This window comes from Pipra filicauda, unplaced genomic scaffold (assembly GCF_003945595.2).
Source record: "Pipra filicauda isolate LSUMZ 115617 unplaced genomic scaffold, ASM394559v2 scaffold409_size848515_pilon, whole genome shotgun sequence".
Lineage (NCBI taxonomy): Eukaryota > Metazoa > Chordata > Aves > Passeriformes > Pipridae > Pipra > Pipra filicauda.
In genome coordinates, this window is record NW_024104542.1 from 526,553 (window position 1) to 547,168 (window position 20,616).

The 20,616-nt window shown below is 37.6% G+C and overlaps 1 protein-coding gene across 1 annotated transcript in view; it reads left to right on the forward strand.

Annotated features, from left to right (window-relative positions):
* NCAM2 (neural cell adhesion molecule 2) overlaps positions 1–17,163 on the forward strand; it is a 276,313-nt gene extending 259,150 nt beyond the window's left edge. Inside the window, exons 16-18 of the mRNA XM_027713181.2 lie at positions 665–869; positions 5,236–5,355; positions 10,918–17,163. Of these exons, the coding sequence (XP_027568982.1) occupies positions 665–869; positions 5,236–5,355; positions 10,918–11,029 (437 nt within the window). The 3' untranslated portion in view covers positions 11,030–17,163. The remainder of the gene's footprint in view (positions 1–664; positions 870–5,235; positions 5,356–10,917) is intronic.
* The last annotated feature ends 3,453 nt before the right edge of the window (positions 17,164–20,616 follow it).

Sequence of the window (20,616 nt, forward strand, 5' to 3'; positions counted from 1 at the left end):
AGATCAGGTGTGGAATATGTTTATTTTTAAGTGAATGATTGCATTTTCAAGGTACAAGATGAAACCAAATGAGGTCCTAACCCTATAATGATTTAATGATATGCATATTTTTCCTCATACTAATTTATTTAAGACTAACTGTGTGCAACTGTTTGTAGACTAAATAGCTTGAATTAACTTGACTGAAGACTTTTTTACTCTAATTCAAAAAATGACCTTTACAAGAATAAATACTCTATTGGCACTCTCTTAAATCTTTCAGTAATTAGAATCAGAGAATCATAATTATATTTGAAATGTAGAAAATGATAGCTTGTATCAGCTATTATTATGTTGAGCACTTAAAATGTTTTCCTTAGGCTGCTTACTGATACTCTCAGTCTTGGAATGTTGAGATATTATTTGTTATTTAATAATGCCATTTATGCTCTTTGACCATATTGGAATTTTGGCAGTGGGAAAGTATTATGCAGAAGAAAATGTTTTTTTGTGATTTTAATCAGGTAATATTCATGCTCAATCTTCAGGACTGTTTATTCCCATTAATTTCTGAATGGTTCATTTCTAAATATCCTTTAGTCTCCTGATCAACAGCTTTAAAACTTTAGAAAATGCTATCTTGGGATTAATTTTATTAATAGGTGTTAATTTTCTTTCCTTCAAGACACTCTTTTTAATGGTCTTGGACTCGGTGCTGTCATTGGCCTGGGAGTGGCAGCCCTTTTATTAATCCTGGTTGTGACTGATGTAAGCTGCTTCTTTGTACGACAATGTGGATTGCTAATGTGCATCACCAGGAGGATCTGTGGGAAGAAGAGTGGTTCAAGTGGAAAAAGTAAAGAACTGGAAGAAGGAAAGGCTGCTTACTTGTGAGTATTAAACACCTATGCTGGAAACATCATTAAAAGAAAAAGTTGGCTGTCCAGCTTATATTGACTTTATGGCCATTTTGTGGTATGGCAAAGGGAATTAATAAAATGTTTTGATTACTTGGAAAAGGAAATGTGTAGAATTGTTTATTGCCTTTAAAAGAAAAATTGAGACACAAACAAGGAATTTACTGTACCTCACTTTAGGATGACCTCTTTGTCCAGCTTGACACAAAGGAAATCAATTGTAATGCAGTATTAGTTACAAGCACATATTTGGTTCATGAGGAGCAGGTAACAGATCATTGTAACTCCCATTTCTGCAAATCCATCTTTAAGCTGCTAATACCTAAAACCTCAGGATATGGTTGTGACAGTGCCAGTAAATCTGAGAGTGAAGGATGTAGTATTATAAAAAATCCATGAAAGAATTTATCTTCTCAGATATAGCACTTGATGGAAAAATCCTTTTTCTTGCCCAGAGACTTTAAGAATGAAAGGTATTGTTGATTTTTTTAAAGTAGGAATGCTGAGTTAGATGTGGGTGAAATGGTGGTGAGTTTGATTGTTCTTCATAACAATAGTCAATGATTGCTAAACATGAGTGGGAAATAAACAATCCTAATTATCACAAATAGCCTTCTGTAGTGGCTACTCCATCAAAGGTGAATGAACTGATCATTTATGTGCAAATATGGTCCCTTAATGAAGAGTGGATACTGAGATCTCTGGCAAAACAGTTTAATTACTAATTGCATAAAATAACCATACTTTAGAGACCCAGCCTTTACAGGGCTTTCAATATGTAACCTGGAGAGAGGATTACTTGTGGTCCTCTATTTTAAGCAGTTCCATTTTTTTACCAAAATGTGCTTAATTACCTGATTATGTTCATCTGGTAGACAACTTATGCATACACTGTAATATATGAGAGAATGCTGTCTTTGTGTGGCTGATTAATATTTACTGGTCCAATTCCTCTCCCAGCAGTCAGGCATAACAGTTTATTGTCCTGCAGCATCCTAGATCCCGTCCTTCCCCAGGTGCCTGTAAGAGCAGAGTAGATTTTGCAGCCTTCATTATTCACAGCTGTAACAGGTTTCTCCATTGCCAGTACTGGAGGTGTAAAAGCTTTTTTTTTGGTTTTAATTCTGGCTTTTGGGTTTCAGACTCTGTCTTCCTTAACTTGACTACACGTCTTGGTCGGGTTCTTCTTAAAAGAGGTTCCCTTTTGGAAACAGCTCCATAGAACAAAACCAGTTGTAAGCAAGCAGAGACTACTCCCATCAAATAAGGCTTCTGAATAAAAGTCATGCCATAAAATAACTGTTTCCTAGCTCTCCCCATCTTACAGCAAGAGAAAGATTAAGGATATTTTTCTATTGTGTGAAGCTGGCCTGTCTGGATCAATAGAATCAAGATGTGAAGCTTCTGGCTCTGGCTCAGCTGTCCTTTCCTGTTGAGCACAGCACTTCAGTTTATGCTTTAATTTCCCATTCAAGGAGTGACCAAGTACAAATTGGTGTACAGACCCTCCTGAACGGGAAGACCTTAGGGAAATAAAGCTGCAAATGTCACTTGACAGCAGTTTATACCTTGTTATCAACATCATACCCAAATGCCATTCTGTGCTGTCCCAGGAAAGCATGAAGCTGGTCTCTTAATATTAATTCTTCCATGACACGTATTTTAAAAGAACAACTATGTTATTTAACTATATTTCTTTTCATTGCTGGAGTGGCCTTCAGTCAGTCAGGTCTTAAAATACTTGTGACGGTTCTTATTTTAGCCTGTTCTCTGCACTAATAAACTGTCAGGCTAAAATTTCAGGACAGACTTGAAGAATCAGACTTTGAATTTATTTCATGCTAACAGCTATTCCCTAAAATACACTGACATTTCCCTGTTTTAAATATGTCAGTTTGCATTCTGGATTTTTGAGCAGGTTTGTGCTACGGTTCTTGGTTACACTTTGATTGTAGGATATATATATAGTAATTAATTATGTTCCATATGCAATTAATGTAGGTGATACAATGCATGTAACATACACACAGCCATCTAGAACAAAAATGACATAATGCATTTCCTATAAATCACTTTCTCTTCTGTGGAATTCTGATATGTTACACAGTTTGTACATTCTGCACATGTATGTAAATGCTGCTCATGAATAATATCTTTTTTAGGTTTTTGGTCATGCAATAATGTTTGTAAGACTCTAAATACATTGAAAAACCAAGCAGAACTTATCAGTCCTTCCACCAGTCCAGCTTAAATCCATAATCTTTTCACAGATATGAGGTAGCCATGACAGTTTAGTGCATCATCCAAAATGAGCTTTGTATCCATTTGTGTGTCTTAAATGTCATTTGCAGAGGTGAATAAGCACATGCAGGATTGGGGGGTTTGGGTTTTGTTTGTTTGGGGTTTTTTAATAGACACAATCTTTAAGACTTCTACCCATTATTTCTTCTTCAGTCAGTTTCTGTATCTATGCTAAACTCTTATTAACCTACAAAGATTTTCCTTAAGGATACCTACCAGAAGATAGTAGAGTTTTCTTGATACTTCCAGTTGCAAAAGACTATTTAACGATTATTTTGTCAGAAACTATATGAAAATGTGAGACATGAATTAGAGAAGCATTTAGCCAGGTCTTTGCTGTGGCCCATTGCAGACTGACTGCTCTCTAGAATATCAAAGGTCCAGAAAATAATCTGTTAAATATAAAAGTGATTGTTCATCTGTAACTCAGTTACCCTCTGTTTCCAGACTGCAGCTGATGAAGTTCCAGGATACAATTCCTGATCTGATGACAGGAATAGAGATGAAATGTTTGCATGGAAAGAGGTTTTCTTTTTGGAAATAAATATAGATTGGGTATACTTTGATCTGCCTTTTGAGAGTAAAATTATATGCAAGTTACTTAATACTTTTAGTAAGTCATGTTAATCAGTAAGTATGGTTAATAATTCTGTAGCAGTGAGCAGTTATTTCCATATCATGGTCATATTACTGAGAGCAGCCATGCAGAGAAGGACTTGGGGATTCTGGCTCATGAAAAGCTGGACATGAGCCAACAATATGCTCTCAATGGCCCAGAAACCCTCCATGTCCTGGGCTGCATCCAAAGCAGTGTGGGCAGCAGGGCAGGGAGGGGATTCTGCCCCTCTGCTCTGCTCTGGTGAGATCCCACCTGCAGTGCTGCCTCCAGCTCTGGGGTCCCCAGCACAGGAGGGACACAGACCTGTTGGAGCGAGTGCAGAGGAGGCCACAAAGATTATCAGAGGGATAGAGCACTCTCTCTATGAGGGCAGGCTGAGAGAAATGGGGCTGTTCAGCCTAGACAAGAGAAGGCTCCAGGGAGACCTTTGTCGTTCTTTCAGTACTTGAAGGGGGCTTATGAAAAAGATGGGGACAGAGTTTTTAGAAGGTGATGTAGGGATAGGACAAGGGTAATGGTTATAAAGTGAAATGGAGTAGATTTAGATTGGACAGGAGGAAGAATTTTTTACAATTAAGATGGTGAAACACAGGAACAGCTTGCCCAGAAAGGTGGTGGATGTCCCATTGCAGGAAAAATTCAAGGTCAGGTCGGACAGGGCTCTGAGGAACCTGATTTGGTTGAAGATGTCCCTGCTCTCTGCAGGGGATTTGGACTAGATAACCTTTAAAGGACCCTTCCAACCCAAACCTGTGATTCTGTGACTACCAACAAAACACAATGGCAATACTCACTGCTCCATCTTCTTTATAATTCATCGTCTAATTAGCCCAATGGTTATTCATTTACTTATATGTGAGACACTAGCATTTGTTCCTAAATGGGGGGAAATATGACACAGAAACAGTTTTTTCTACCAGTGAAAGCAGAAGGGGTTAGATTTTTACCACACAAGGGCTCTTTACGCCACTCTGGCAGCTGGGGTTGTCACAATCTCAGGAGATTAAAGCACACTTCTGCAGTGTGTATACAAACATAATGACTCTTTAACACTGCCAGAGAAGTTCAAGTATAACTAGGCTTCAAATCCTATATTTATTATACTATGTTAGGGAAGTTTACATCTATTCCCACGAAGAGGCTGTTGCCTTATTATTAGTCATAAACAAAATGCTCTTTTGAGATGCTAATTCATCATGTTTGCAGAGTTAGGTAAGTAACCATGGATACAGGATGCTTTGAAGACTTCAAGGAATTGGGAACACACTGTTAAATGTGTCTTGGTGGTGTTAGTCACTGATAATTAGTTCTGCCTTTCTTTTGCCAACTTTTGAGAGCAGGGATCTTGGTAATTCGTTAGGTGCAATGTATATGGTTAATATGATGATAAGAGACTAAGACTCTTTTAATAATTTTTAGGAAAGATGGATCAAAAGAGCCAATAGTGGAAATGAGAACAGAGGATGAAAGAATTACCAATCATGAAGATGGGAGTCCAGTAAATGAGCCAAATGAGACAACTCCCCTCACAGAACCAGAGTAAGTAGGCTGATATTCCCTGGAGTTTCACACAAGCTCCTCTTGGCTGCATGGATGGACTGGATTTCTTCCAATCTGGGGGGGAGATACACAGTATCACCAGAATGGTCTGCCGTGGCAGCGCAGTGTATGAGTGTGGGGCTGGTTGGTTTGCTTGTTTTTTACAATAATCCGTCTAAATCATGGTACCCCACATATACTGGCTGAGGATATCACGAGACATTTTTCTCTGCTTTCTGTGACCCAGAGTACAGCCACATCTGGGCATTATCCAGCCCTTGGGTGGCAACATCACGACAGTCAATCCTGCAGTGTGTCTTTACACCATCACCTGTTCGGAGATTAATGAGCCTCCGGGGAAATTTTCTGCTCTTCCCTGCTGCCCTGACTCCCGAGGAGCTCCTCCTGTGTTCTTGGTCAATACAGGTCCAGACTCATCAGCAGCCTTTGCCCAGCCCTGGTCCTGGTGGGACATGGACCGGGCACCCTGCTGCTGCTCCCAGTTCTGCCTGTTGCATTCAGGGAGCTGGAGGCTGAGGACAAGGCTTTTCCTGTGCTCCCTGGCTCTCAGGATGCACCAGAGCTTGCCCCAGTGCTCCCCTACCATTCCTGGCTAACCTCCAAACCCCGAGGGGAACCTTGGCCAGCAGAGGCAAGTCACAGCCCACACTGCCTTCCCTCCCAGCCCCAGCACCTGCAGCCACCTCACTCCCCAAGCTCTCCTGACTCTGCAGTGGTGACTGAGCAGTACAAGGATTTTTTAAGTTGGTTACAGCTGATCTTTACCACCCATCCAGAAGTTATTCACCACTCTGGGAATCTCCTGACTCTCAGGAATAGCTTTAGATTGACACACACACATCCCATAGGTAGGGCACAATGATCCTGTGCCCAAGAAACCCAGCTCCTCACAGGGTTGCCCCTTCCTGCTTTCATTCATTTCACTGAGAGCTTAGCTGAGTATTTAAGTCCTCATGGTGTAATTGAATTAATTGAGCTGAAGGGCAGCTGCTTTGCTCTGTTTCCTTGTGCCCCCTTCCTGTCCCTGCAGTAGTTCTCACCCACGCTCGCAGACTCCAGCTGCCTCCTGAGTTGTGGGGATCAGCCTTGTGCCTGGGGATCCTGGGTCCTGACAGTCAGGTCCTCTCCTCTTTTGCTGATGCAGCCCCTGGAACAGATTAAACTGGGCAAAGTGCCTGTTGTTTGTACCTGAGCAACAGTTTTCAATACCTGGATGGACCATAAATTTGTGAGCTGGTATTTTGCTAAGCTTGCTGTTACAATGAGAGCTTCCAATGCTTTTTTTTCTTTAAAAATTTAGCTTGAAGAGAAACTAATTTGTCAATAAAGGTGATGACAGTACCATTCTTTCTATTGAGAGCCCAAATACTGGTGTTAAAGAGCATGAACTGCTTGCTCAAGAGTTTAATTTCTGAGCCTCAAAAGTTGATTGATTTTAAATTATTAAAGAAACCTCCAAGTTTCTTTGGTTGGAGCCCAGGATTTTCCATGTGCTGTGAAAACCTCCTGCCTCATGAGATTACTGTCAGGGCTACAAAGACACATAATAAATATAGAAATTTACCTGATCATTATTTGATGAAGTCACAGTTGTTTTTTTAAAAGGAGAGGGTGTTCTTTTTTTTTTTCCATTATCTAAAACTGCAAAAGCCAGAACTGTTAATAAAAAGGTATTTTACTGGCTGTCATTGACATCTGTAGTAAATAGGGAGTGTGTTAAGTAACTGCACATTAAGCCACACTTCTTCTTTGAAGAACCTGTAGCTGAAGACTTTAAACTTCTGTTAATTAAGTCATTGTGGAATTTGCTGAATGACTAGTGATATGTTTGCTTTTCATATTAAGATTTATAATGAGGGGCACAGTGGAGAACCCACAGTTATCTAAAGAGTCAGGGGAATGTAGTTGTAAACACCGTACAAGTCTAGCAGGCCTTGGATATCACAGAATATGTTAGTGGGTAAGGAACCAGGGCCACAGTTGTTCAGGTTTCAAGACTATTTGTAGCACCAGCTCTTGCAAATACAAAAGAGGTTCATCTAGCAGGGGACATGATACCAGGAAAAATCCAGTTAAATTCATTCTGCTTGTCACAATCTTTAGAACAACTGACAGGAGTGAAATATAAGAAAGTTAAAATCAAAAATGTTTTATTATCTTAGGGGAGGGGGAAAGAATCAGTCCCCACTGTCATGGGAAAAAAAAACACCGAAACTAAATCATAGGAACAACTGATAAGGATTTTGATGGGTATTATGTCCTTGAAAGAATAGGACTGCTAAGAGATATTAATAATGATGACAGTTCCCTTCTTGGTATTTTTTTCTCTCACAACCAATGGCAAAAGGCAGCAGTTCAAGGCAGAGCAGGACAGAGGTCAGCTAAATATTTGGGACAGTGCCACTTAGTAAACTAAAGATGAAAAGAGCACCATGCAACCAGGACACCTGGAGGGACACTGGTACTAGGGCAACACAGAAAGACCTTTGGCTTGGACGTGGGTCATAACCAATAAAACAGAGAAGCACAAGTGAGATGCCACTAACGGAGGATGCAAGAGAGAAGTCAGTCTCTCAGTAGGAATAACACAAAGACACATTGCCAACAACAGCCAGAAAGGCACATGCTGGGCAGGGTGAGGATGACCAGCAGGGATCTTGGAGAGAAGGGCTTAGCCTGCAGGAAAGAAAAGTTTCAAGGACATTCCAGGCAGGCAATGTTCACACATGATGGGATGCATTCTGACTCATTCTGGCTGTTTTAAATGTATACAAGATAAGCCTTGAGGTTAAATTAGATTAAATATTTTGAATAATTAATTTAATTATTTTGAATAATGCCAAATTATACTCAGAACCTTAAATGCAATTTAAGCAATTGTGGGAAATAACTAGTAAAGAGATTACTTCCTCTTACAACAATAATTTTCATTGTATTGCTCAGTATATCATTTGCCAATCTAAGTTTTACTTTATCTCAGGTAAGATTCTTGTCAAAGCCAGGTTTGGAATCCTTCTGTGACAGATTAGCTCAAAGCACTTTTACCTGCAAGTCAACAAGTTTTAATCATTCTGGCAGGAAATCAATTTAAGCAGTGTATTTCATATCACATTTCTGTAATATGATTAGAATACCACATGCAATGTGGGACTATAATTACCTTCCTAGTCTGACATTATTGTGTTTCCAGTATTGGTTGAATATTTCTTAGTATTAATGAAGTTGGGTGAATTCCAATATTAAAATGGAGTCATTTTCCTCTAAAATAGGAAAGTAAACATGCTAGTTAAAGTTTTGTATGGGTAGTAGCAGCAGACATTTGCAGTTAGACCACATGCAGTGCTAGAGGATGTCAATATCATTCATGATTGATTGCAACCAGCATCTGATTAAAGCAAAAAAACTTTTAAAATTCTCTAGTCCTTTTTTTTTTTCCCCTCAAAAGGCTTTTATTATAAAATGTTTTAAGATTTGAAAGGATTAGTTTACCCAGCTGAAATATATAAAATGATTTCAAATAGATGTAGCTAAAGAAAAACTAGGTGTATGAAAATTGGTGTAATTAGAACATTTAAACTTGAATTAATTCATGGAAAGATGAAAATTATTGAATCTATTAATAAAGATTAAATATGAATTAATATTTTAAACAAATGGAGATGAAAATTCAAAAAAAAACCCCAAAATGTTGTCATAGTCAAAAAGAATAATGTCTAATGATAACTGCACTCGTAACTCACATCATAGAAAAAAATCACCACAAGTTTTTAAAGACAATAAGGTCAAAGAGTGCTGTGTGGACTTTGCGACAAGGAAAGTTTTGAGGACTAAATTTTTTTATTTGTTCGTAGTCCTTTTTTCTTTGTTGTTCCTCATTTGTATGTAAACCAGGGCTAATTTGTTCACAATGTTTGTATGAACATGGATTTTAGTGATGCCCTGTATCTTTCAATAGGGTTCTAGAAAACCTTCCTATTTCAAGTAATTTGAAATTATTTGTAACACAGTCTTAATCCACTTTAACCAATTTATTTAAATTTCCACACAGTATATTCTGTCAATTGCCCAGTTTTTACTTTGACTACATATTTCCTCCCTTTCAGCACCATATTTTGAAAAATTACTGTGCCTTTATTAAAACTAGATTAAATTAGATCTTTTTTCTTTCCTTTTTTTTAATGCTAGTTTATCAGATCTTTGACACATGTGCCTGCTCACCTGAAATGCATCTCACGAGCTGCACCTCCTCTGCCCCAATGTTTAATCCTCTGTTAAAAATACATTTGTGTTGATTCTGTTGTTTCCATTCATTCAGCCCTCCTGTTGTGGGCTGAAATCTGCTTCCCTTGGGTGTGCCAAGGGAAACACTCAATTAGTAGGGACCTCCCTCTGTGCTCAGAGCCAGACAGCTGATAATATACCCCACGTATTTTACTGTAATAGAACGAGTTAGTCTTCTCTTTGATTTCTCTCAGACATAGGTTGTGCTCACTGTTTAACCTCCACATAAACAGCATCTTTCTTAGTTCTTTTCAGGTGGCTTAAATTTCATAAGGCTGGGAATTTGGGTATTGTTTTGTTTTATTTGCTGTCATTAAACACTGTTATTACAAGACATTCCTAGGGGATTCCTCAGACAGATTTTGAACATTTTATTGCTCTTCGCGACATCAAGGCAATCACAGTGGAAATTTACTGAAAGATTTAACAGTTATTATGAATAAAAACGGCATATGCAAACCCGAACTGGAATCACAATTAACAGCTATTATGCCCAGGAGACATTATTACAGGAACATCTCAGTAATCCATATATCTTTTTGACAGCTGTATTTTTTGATAGCTAATTACTGGCAGTAAGAAATCAATGATTTTCAAGATCTTTTCGAATGAAATCACATTCAAAAGGGTGGGGATTCTTTTGCCATTGGTATTAAGTATTATAAAAATCCTCAGCGTTTTCACTAAGTTGGTCTTAGAAGAGTTGTAAGTTATTAATGAAGCTATATTGTGTGATCTAGGAAAATTAAATTGTAGAAGTTTCTAAATAACTATGCACTATAAGTTCTTTACCTATGTCTTGGTATAATCTCCAATGATAGCTGTGTTCTTTTGTATACAACTGAATTTACATTAAGAAACAGACATTAAAAAAGAGTTTAATCCAGATTCAGCAAAAAGCTGGACTGTAGGTGTTCCACAGTATCCTATGGAACACATATCTCTGTGCTGTCTTGGGTCAAGTTATTTGACATTCTATTTTTAATATTGTCTTATTGAAGAAACTGCATTTTGGGCAGCAGCAATGTTCTTATCATGTGACATTTAGCTTTTCATGGCTTTGTAGAAATAGAAAGGGTTAACATGGATTTCTTTAAAAGCAAAGAATGCCAGTGCACATAATAAAATAATTACATATTATTTTCAATAAGTTATGGTTTTAGAAACACTGTGAACTGTGTAAGTCATACATATGTTATAGACTTAAATTCCAGATTGTGTTATTTATGTCTTGCCATAATTTCTCTTTTTTTCTGATAGGAAACTGCCACTAAAGGAGGAAAATGGCAAAGAAGCTTTAAATCCAGAAACCATAGAAATCAAAGTTGCTAATGATATCATCCAGTCAAAAGAAGATGATAGCAAAGCATAATAGGATAAACTACAGCTGTCTGGATAATGCATTTGGATTGAAGTAATCCCGTGACCAAAACTTTACAGCTGACCTTAATTTCTTGGGAAACTTAAGCTTGGAATAGTTAGTACGTGTGTACATATGATGAAACAGTTCCTGTCTACAGTTTCTTTCTATTTTTTTGTTAATGGTTTTAGTATGTAGTTTTGCTGACACCAAGTCCCATGGTATAAATTTGACAAATCTGCAGAATAAGAACTGTAATTTATTTTGTGAAAAATTATGCCTATTTAGAAGAAAAGTTGCAGAGCACCCCTAGCCACAAACAGCATATCAGGTCTCTCCAGATCTTACAGTGCAAGCTACATACATAAAGTGCCATATGCTACTGTATTTATTTCCATTTACAATAAAACAAAAGTTTAGGTTGTCTTTAAAAAAAAAAAAAAGAAAACCAGTTTCAGTATAACCTTTAAGACCTTAGCACTGGCAGATACTCAGTAGTCATTCCAGCTGTGATTATCACTTGAAGTAAACAAAAACCACTCTTCAACATAAAGGCAAGTCCACCTGCAGTTTCACCTGGGTTCTACAGTAAAATGAAAAGCTGATAACCATGATGGTATATATGGATATAAATAAAATTGGTAACTGTTTTGTAATGATATATTGGCCTCATCCTAACTACATGAGTGTGACTCTGAAAGGCTCCAGGATTGGATTTTCAGTGCTTCAGGTTTTCTATATTAAAGTTTTGGAGGTCACATGTGAACTAAAATGCAGCAAAGGTGTGGAAAGAAAACTCATTTTTAATCGTAATCTTGTCTTCAAATGAAAAGTTACAATATTTGTCCCACCATATTTATACATATAGAATATTCATTTTGCTCTTAGTTCAAACCATTTAGTTGGGGGATGAAACTGTGTTTTAGTGAAATAGATACATTTTCTCCCCAAATCAGTGCATCAAACGTTAAAGTTAGCCTTATTGAAACAGCAGTTGTTCCTTTGTGATTTCCTTTGTGATACTCTTTGTCTTAACAAATAAGATGTAAGAACAGATGGAAAGGCAGACTTTGCCTTAACAGTTAGGAACAGTATTAAATTATTAACTTAATGCAGTCTTATGTTCAACCAAATTCATTCATTTTTTTCCCTGTTAAGCTTTCCTTAAGATATTCCTTTTTATTATTCTGGTCAACATGCCCCACTTTGAAATTTGACAGATTTATTTGATGCAAAAATCATTCATATTTAGTATCATTGATTAATCACTAATTGGAACAATATAGTTTGTTTCCATTGCAACATAGTGTATCCACACCTACCAAACTCTTCAAAGTCTTGCTTTGGAAGAAGTAGATAAACCATATAGAAAACTAGATTGAAAAGTTCTACTTGTCAGGAGTAAATGGTAGAGTACTTTGTGGATTTTCCACATCTAAGTCATGCCTGAGGTTTAAGTGTAGCTTTGCTCAGCAAATTGTTTTGTGTCCATGCTATATCTGAATTCTGCTCATATTTGAAGTTCTTACACTTGTTGTCTTTTGTGCAGTAAAACTGAAAGTGAATTTTAAAAGGATGTCCTTAAATTTGAGGAAAATGTCACAATACCCTTCTTGTTAGCCCAAGCTTAAGTGCATTTGAAAGAGCTAAGGAGGATATATTTAATTATTAGAGCTGTCTTATTTTTCAAAACCAGGTTATTTTATGGGGTTTTTTTACAACTTTTCCTCACTTTGGGAAATACGTGCAATGACCGAAGTAGTTGAGGACAGAGGCATGCCACTGGAGTGGTTAGGACGAGAAGTCAAGCTCTTACAAAACTAGTACCAAAGTGAAAAGAATGGGTAAGAGGGGATAGCAGTGTGGGATGAAAATCATGGAAGATGATAATTCAAAATTGCTGAAAGGAAGTTTCTCTTAATGCTAAGGCACTAATTCTGGGTGAAGAAAAGATGAAGACATTCCTTTATGACCTCTCACTGTTGTTCCCACGTCCTGAGCAGGCAGTACCACCAAAGAGCTGCTTGTCTGTCAGATTTCTGTTCTGTTCCTTTTTGAGTACACAGTGAGCTGAACTGTCCCCTAACCTATAATTAAGAGAACCAGTTGTCTTATTTATATATATGAATATATATTCTTTGTACAAAGTATGTATTTGCTCTATCAAAATGCAAGGAAGGGACCTGGGCAATTCCAGCAGTTGAGAACAATGCGGTTGGTGTGGCTGAACATCCTCTCACCCAATACTTTTTCCAGGGTGAGGATGAAGGTAGGAGACATCCTTGATCTTCTACCTGCTATCACAAAGTAAGGTGGTGCCATGCATATCCACATAAGTCAATCCTCCCCAGGCAAATGGTGCTTTTCCTGAAGCCAGCCTCAGCAGTTGCACAAGAAGCTGCCTATACCATGTGGGCAGAGGTAACACTGTCCAGGCTCAACTGCAGATGCATTTCAAATTTTAGTACTTCTTTAGTTGGACTTATGCACACACACACAAAAAATCATGGACTATATTGGTGGGGAGTTTTTTCCTCTTTTTTTTCCCCTAATATGGCCTCTAATTCCAATACGAAGGAATTAGAAGATTTAAGAGATCTTGTCAGCACATTATTACTAATATGCCTGTGCTACTCTTCACAAGCAAAATATCCCGCAAAATTATTTCAATATTCGAAGTAAAAGCATTTCCCATTATATTAGTTTACAAACCAAAAGCTGTTTCTAGGAGTATTTAATTTCTTCTTGCTGTTATGCCTCTTGCCAGCTGGGCTATATGAGGGCTGAGAATAAAACAGTTCTATTTCCTGATGGACTGTCCAAGCATACCTTTTTGGTCTGTGGATTAATAGGTAATCTCTTGTGCTTTGACTCTGTGCTGTGCAGGAGAAAGCCAAACTCTATGAAAGAATGCTGAAAAACACTGATATTTGCAAATATTTCCAAATGAGGGACAGCTCATAGTAATTTGTAAGATATGTGTAGAACTGGAATAACAACATTTGTTTATTTCCTTTTCCTATTCTAGACTAAAAAAAAAAAAAAAAAAAAAAAAACAAAAAACCAACAACAAACAGATATCTGTATAAATGTCACTTTTACTGTCTAAAAGTAATTTTAAGTGTTAGTATGAAATGTCAGAAGAGTTGACAAAACATAACTATTTGTAAAAGTAATCTGAATTGTTACACTAACATACTCCAGGGACGAGGGTGGGAGGGAGCCATTGAAATTATTACTGATATGAAATGTGGCAGTGACAATCTCTTTTCAACAAAAAAAGTAAGGAGTACAATTAAGTAAAATTACTTAGAACTCCTTGTTATAATTTTTTTAGTAGACCTCTGTTCTGATTTACCACAATAGTAACAAAGTTTTAATTAATTTACAATTTAGTATATGAATGTACCCTGGAGAGGTTTTTCTTGGTTTTGTTCGTTTATTTGGGGGTTTTGACTTCTAAGTTTTTTTTGTGGTTTTAAAAATATTTACTATTCTGGTGATGCTAATGCCTAATGTGACAAAGATTAATTTATTTAGGCCTCAGTCTTGCAAGAAATTTTATATGGCTGAACCCACCCCACATATGGCACTTCACTGACACCAGTGGGGTGGATGTGAGCAGGAAGATGGATGTACTTTCATAGGAGAACTTGCAGGACTGGGCCTACTTTCTATCTCTTCATAGATATTTACAACGTATTTACACAGTGACCTTCATCTACAAAGGCTGTTTGACAACAGTTCCTGGTATAGTAAATTCCACCTGCTGTCTTCAGCCTCTGCATTGATGTTCATCCAAAAAAAAGTGGCTTTCTTTTTTATGATGGTAATTACTTTTATTATTTATTTAAGTGCCAATCATCAAACTGTAGTATAATCATCATGCCATTTTTTTTTCTGTTTCCTAGACCAGATAATGGAAATGTATTTGTGCCTTTTGATAGCATGCCACTCTGCTTTATTAAAGAAAAATCTTCAATAATTTGTCTACAAAGCCTGTTTAAAATAATTGAAAGCTTTACCGTGACATTAAACTGGAGATACTATTGTCAAGTCACGTAAATACTTTAAACACAAATTTTTCAAAAAATCAATTGAGATCACAATTCCACGGAGGGTCATAGTGGGTGTATTACTGCTGAAAACTTTCAAGTAGATGGAGCACATGGTGGATGTGCGGGGGTGTTTTGACCAATTTATCAAGTTGAAAAGTCAGACAGAAAGTCTCCTTAGTTCTATTTAAGTGCTTAGACCTAAAATATTAAAATCTTTTCTCAAATTTGAAAGATGATGTGGAGCATCTTCCCACCATTTTACCCCTGGAGAAAAACTGGAGTGAACATTTGTTTCGCAGTCATTTGCAGCCTCACCATCACTGGGTAAGCTGTCACAGGAAGTAACATCTTGGTAGCGTAGTTGTGTCTGAGGGATGATAATCACTCCTGATTAAAGAACCTCCTTTTACTGGAAAAGCTCAAGACCCCTGTTATGAATTAACCTATGGAGGGGTGCTGAGGGTGCTGCAGGAAGGGCCACACTGTAATCCAGGTGTCATTGGGCTGTAAGACACAAAATGACTTCAGCAGGGCCTGAATTTCATCCATCCATCCACCTCAGCGAGGCTCTGCATGTCCTCCGCTGATCGAGTTGCTTCTAAGTGTAAGTGGAACTTAAATGTCCCACCAGGCTCCTGCTAACATTTTGCACAGAGGGAGTTTTTCTGTCAGGCGTTTGTATTGATCAGGAAATTGTGATAGAATATCTGATGACAGTTTTTTCCAATACTTTATTATATGTCCAGAAAGAAAACATCTCTTTAAATAATTCATTGTGATTGCGACACTTCTTCAGGTGAGGATGAAAACATTCTTAAAACATATCTTTGTTTAGCTTCAGATAATTGTTCTGATCAATGAAAATCTACCATGGCTAAATAAATCTTTTTTAAAAAGGATCCACCCCCTTTTTTTCAGATTTTTTCATATCAGTTCCTGAAGTAGCCTGTCCACTTGACAGCAGTTCTTTAGTAGTGGGGGGAAACCACTCACTATGTTTTAAGTGATCTTAAGTGATAAGTTTTAAGTATTTCCACTGCACATATAGATGTGTTCTTATATCAGTTTATTTGAACCTGAGCCAAAAAGAAGCCTTACAAATTTGGCCTTGGATCAGGTTCTGAGAAATCACAGTTTAGCAGTCTATCTTTTCTCTTAACAGGCTTTGAGAGCCTCATGATGTTTGACTTTCAAACTTGAATATTGGCCATTTTTAGCCCAGAGAAATGAGATAAATATTTATTGCCAAATTTGTATTGGCAGCTTTTAAGTCACAGGTGAGATCGGGTGCGGGTGGGATGACCAGATGCAGTGCCAGCAGAGTTCAGGAAAGCAACTTCCAGAGAGAACGGGTGCCAAAGAATGAGCCAAGAGAGGGCTTCGATACCGGGAGCATCTCTCGTTAGCATTGACAGGGGAAATGGGGAGCTACTGAAGCAGGAGAGGCTGCTGAAGGGCATTGCCAAAAGGCAAAGCACTGTGAGCTTTGAAAACCAGTGAAGAGGGAACATTAACCTTAGCTCTACCATGTAATTAGGCTGCATTTTTTAAAATCTAAAATGCAGGGTTGGAGGAAGGGAAAACAAAGCCTCAGAGTCTCTGTAGAGCAGTGACAAATACACAAAGCAGTCAACCCCCCCAGAAGATAATTTTGTTGCTCATGATGTAGAGTTCTCACTAAGAATTTTGAACTACTTAGACAAGGTTTTAAGAGAAAAAAAAAAAAGCTTTCCTGCTACAATGAGCACTCGGTACGTATTTGTATGCTGTGTACAGTACAAGCTAAAGCATACCATATATTGTTTTTGTTATTCCACATGTTGTCAACAGCCCACTTGCGATATATGCCACCTGAAATATATATTGATAAGTTAGCTACCACTGGAGCTAGTTTGTTTATTGTTTCAGAATCTTATGTCCCTATGAAATGCTGTGTATATATATATATCTCTATACTGTAAAAAGAAGTAATATCGCAGATGCTGGTTTTGTATTTATGAAAGACATTGAAAGTATGGCTTAAAGTATATCAATTATTTGTCACTCTTCACCATTTGTATATTAATAGTAAAGATACTTTTACTTTAATGAAGTGTTGTCGTTATATTTATTTTTGCTAAGCGTCCTTCTGTCAAGATGTCTGATTCATTAGGAGTCTCATTGCCAAAAAGAAACATATCAATTATTTTACCCTCTTTATAGAAGTACTGAAAAACACTCACACAGACCTACAATTTATTATTCTCTTTTCTGTCAAAATACATCTATTGTAGCATCCTGAGCTTGAGGCCCATTATGATCAGCCCTCTAAGTGTTAGTGTTGATAGATAATATTCCTTTTTTCCATACAAGTGCAAAATTTTAAAGGTATTTAGTATATGCCAGAAAAAAATATTATCAGCAGAAGCCTCCTTATTTTGCCAGACCTTGAATCTTCCAAAAGTCTTGTAACTGTGTTAGCACCACCAGGAGCTGATGGTAACAGGCTGGGCATAGTCTGCAATGTAGTGGGCTTTTACTGCAGTGCTGGTTTGTATTCCAGTAAGACAGAAAATGGGCAAAGCACACCTCAGAGAATACAGCCCAGGCACTCCCCTGAAATGGCAGAGCAAAATCTCCTCCTTTTTACCACCAATAAAATGAAGTAACCTTGCTAGATTGTGTATTCATGCCTAAGAATCAGCTTTCTGAGTGCCACCTAAGTTCTAAAAAACCACACCAGCCTAAGAAAGGAGGGGCCATATATAGGAGAAATATATTGTTCTACCCAACAAAATCTTCACAGCTGTATCTTCTTCCTTCCACACACCCTTCAGCTCTGACCTTGCAGATGTCTTAGGCATGTGTTTCCCTAAGTGTCAGTGACAGCATTAACAAATAATAAAAATACCTCTTTGTATTGAAAAACTGTGCATGAGAACTTGTTCAGTGTCCTGTTAACACCAGTACACCACAGAAAATTTTTCATATAGTCATGTCTCTTGCTCAGAAAATAAACAGACTTTCTCAAATGATGCACAAATTTAGGTCAGGTCTTGAGAGTCAATCAGTTTAGTGCACTGTCTGCAGGAGAGGTTCCCCCTTTAATTTAGAGGTGAGCAGTAAATGCAACTATTGCAAACTACTGATAACGGAAAGATAATGTATGACATCTTCAGAAACAGATTCAACCTTTTAAAATTCAGCCTTGTCACAATATATCATTCTCTCATGTGATTCAGATGTTACTTGAAATACAAGATAAAATACTTAAAATTATACTCAGGTACCTTGATAAGAATAATTTGTTTACCCATGTCATTCCTAAATTGGTCACAGATAGCACTGGACCAAAAAACCTCCAAAATGAAATGGAAAAAAATGTGCCACACTGATTCTTGATTACAACTTTTTCATTTGAGACCTAGCAGATCCTGAAAAACAAACTGTGTTTGTAAATTCATTCCTATGTGGAAAATGCTTCTTGTTGGGGATATGTTTCAAACTTCTTTGGTGATTTATTAAACACTTCCTAAAAAAAGCTAAACCTCTAAATCGAGCTTAGTGTCATACTTTAACTTCTGTAATTTTTTTTTTTTTTTTAGGAAAAAAGATAATACTGTCCTTCAGTCTGATTAAACAAAGAAATGAAATGTATCCAGTTGGAGCCAATATAAATATTGTCAGTGGCGTTGCTGAGAAAGCAGAATGAACCACATCTGGCAGGAGGGTGATCAAGTTAAGCACACACTTGTAGAATTCTTTCAGGCAATCTGATGATAAGGTGGACAAAAAAGTTTTTAATTAAAAAGAAAAGCTTTTTCTGCTAAGCAAATGCCATCTTTTAGGACTAAACTAGTGAGGGAGAAATGATATCTTATTATTTTAAAGTTTAAAAAGGAGTTTCATTGTCTTAGACCATAACATGATTAATGAATTTTACTCTGGCGCTTATTTTTATCATAGATCAGAGGAAAAAAAACTGTTATGATTTAGTTGTGTCTGAAGGGCTAAACAGCCTTTAACCCCAAGAAATGAGAAGTTCCTATGTACTGCCATTACAATTTCCAAGTCCATAATAAATAAAAATTAATTTGTTTCAAGAATTGCTTTCAAAAGGATTTATGAATGACATATGTATTTTAGGAAACAAGAATTTGGAGAAAGTAATGACATATAGTGTGCACATTTAATCGACAGGGTGCTTGCACTGAAATTCAAACTACTGTGTGAATTTTCACAGGGTGAAAGTGGTGATGTATATTAGAGGTTTCCTATGCAAAGGTTTTAATTATAGACAAGTTTTGTAATTAGACCATTCCCTAATGGGATGCAAGTGTTAATTGTTGCACTGGAGTAACGATTCTGTCCTTCTTGGTATTCATGACATGCCCAGCTGCAGTATTTTTTTCTATCCTTCTCTCTAAAAGGTATATATTCAGCAGAAAATAGTATCCTTAAAAAAATTAAAGGCATTTACTCTGAAAAGTATGATTTTCGCTTCTTTTGAGTAAAGGAAAACATATAAAAACCACTTGTATAATCTGGTGATGTAATACACAGCTATAATATCATTGCCATCCACTTTTTTTCCATACAATACGCTTGTATTCTTCAACGCAACATAAACTCCTTAAGCTAAAACATCCATGTTTTTTGTGTTATGCTGATGGATGGTGACACGAACATGCTGAACAATTGACCAAGGAAAGCGTTTGATTGTTTTCTGAGAGTTTAATTTCAGTATCAGTCCAGGGCCTCTGAAGATACCACTGTCTGTTGGATACGGGCATGAGAGGGAAGCAGTAATGTAGAGGCATAAAAATAATTGATTACTGATTAATTTTCTGCTAACTCCACTAAGTAAAAATACCCCAAAACCCCACAAAGCAGCTAGAGCTTAGTATTCGAGTCCCCTGATGCTGTTGAAAGATAACCACTGTCAAAGTGCCAGGAATTCTGGCAGCTCCCTGACACCGGTCTGCTGGGGGACCCATGGGGGGGGTCTGGGAGGGTTTGGCAGCCAGGGTCTCTACCACCATCCTCAGCCCAGGAGCAGGGCAGCCTCATGCCCAGGGGCCCCGCAGTGGGGATGCAGGGTCAAAATTAGCCCAGGAAGCCAGGATCCACCAGGTCTGTGAGCGCAGCTGGAGCAGGGGCTGATGGCCCTGGGAGGCTGACAGGAGTTGTGGGTAAGCTGGGGGGGGGAGCTTCAGGGGTGGGCAGGGCCAGTCGGGGATGCCAGGGCTCGGAGAGTAAGGGGGGAAATTCACAGAGAGGTAAGAAGTTTTTATATTCTCAGGTTGGGTTAAAAGCGTAGAAGGAAAAAAAAAAAAAAAAAAAAAAAAAAAAGGGTTTTGGAGGTGGGAACTGGGTAAGTGCCCATTTGCCGACATGTTAAAGCAATAAAATGTTGATCGTTCAAGTATTTCAGGTTAAGCATGATTCTCAGCTGAGAAAAGCATAGTGCCACAAGTAGACTAAATCACATTCTTTGTATATTGGTTTTGTTGTATTTTATGTGAGATTTTTGGGAGATAAACTCCTTGTAGTTCGTAATTT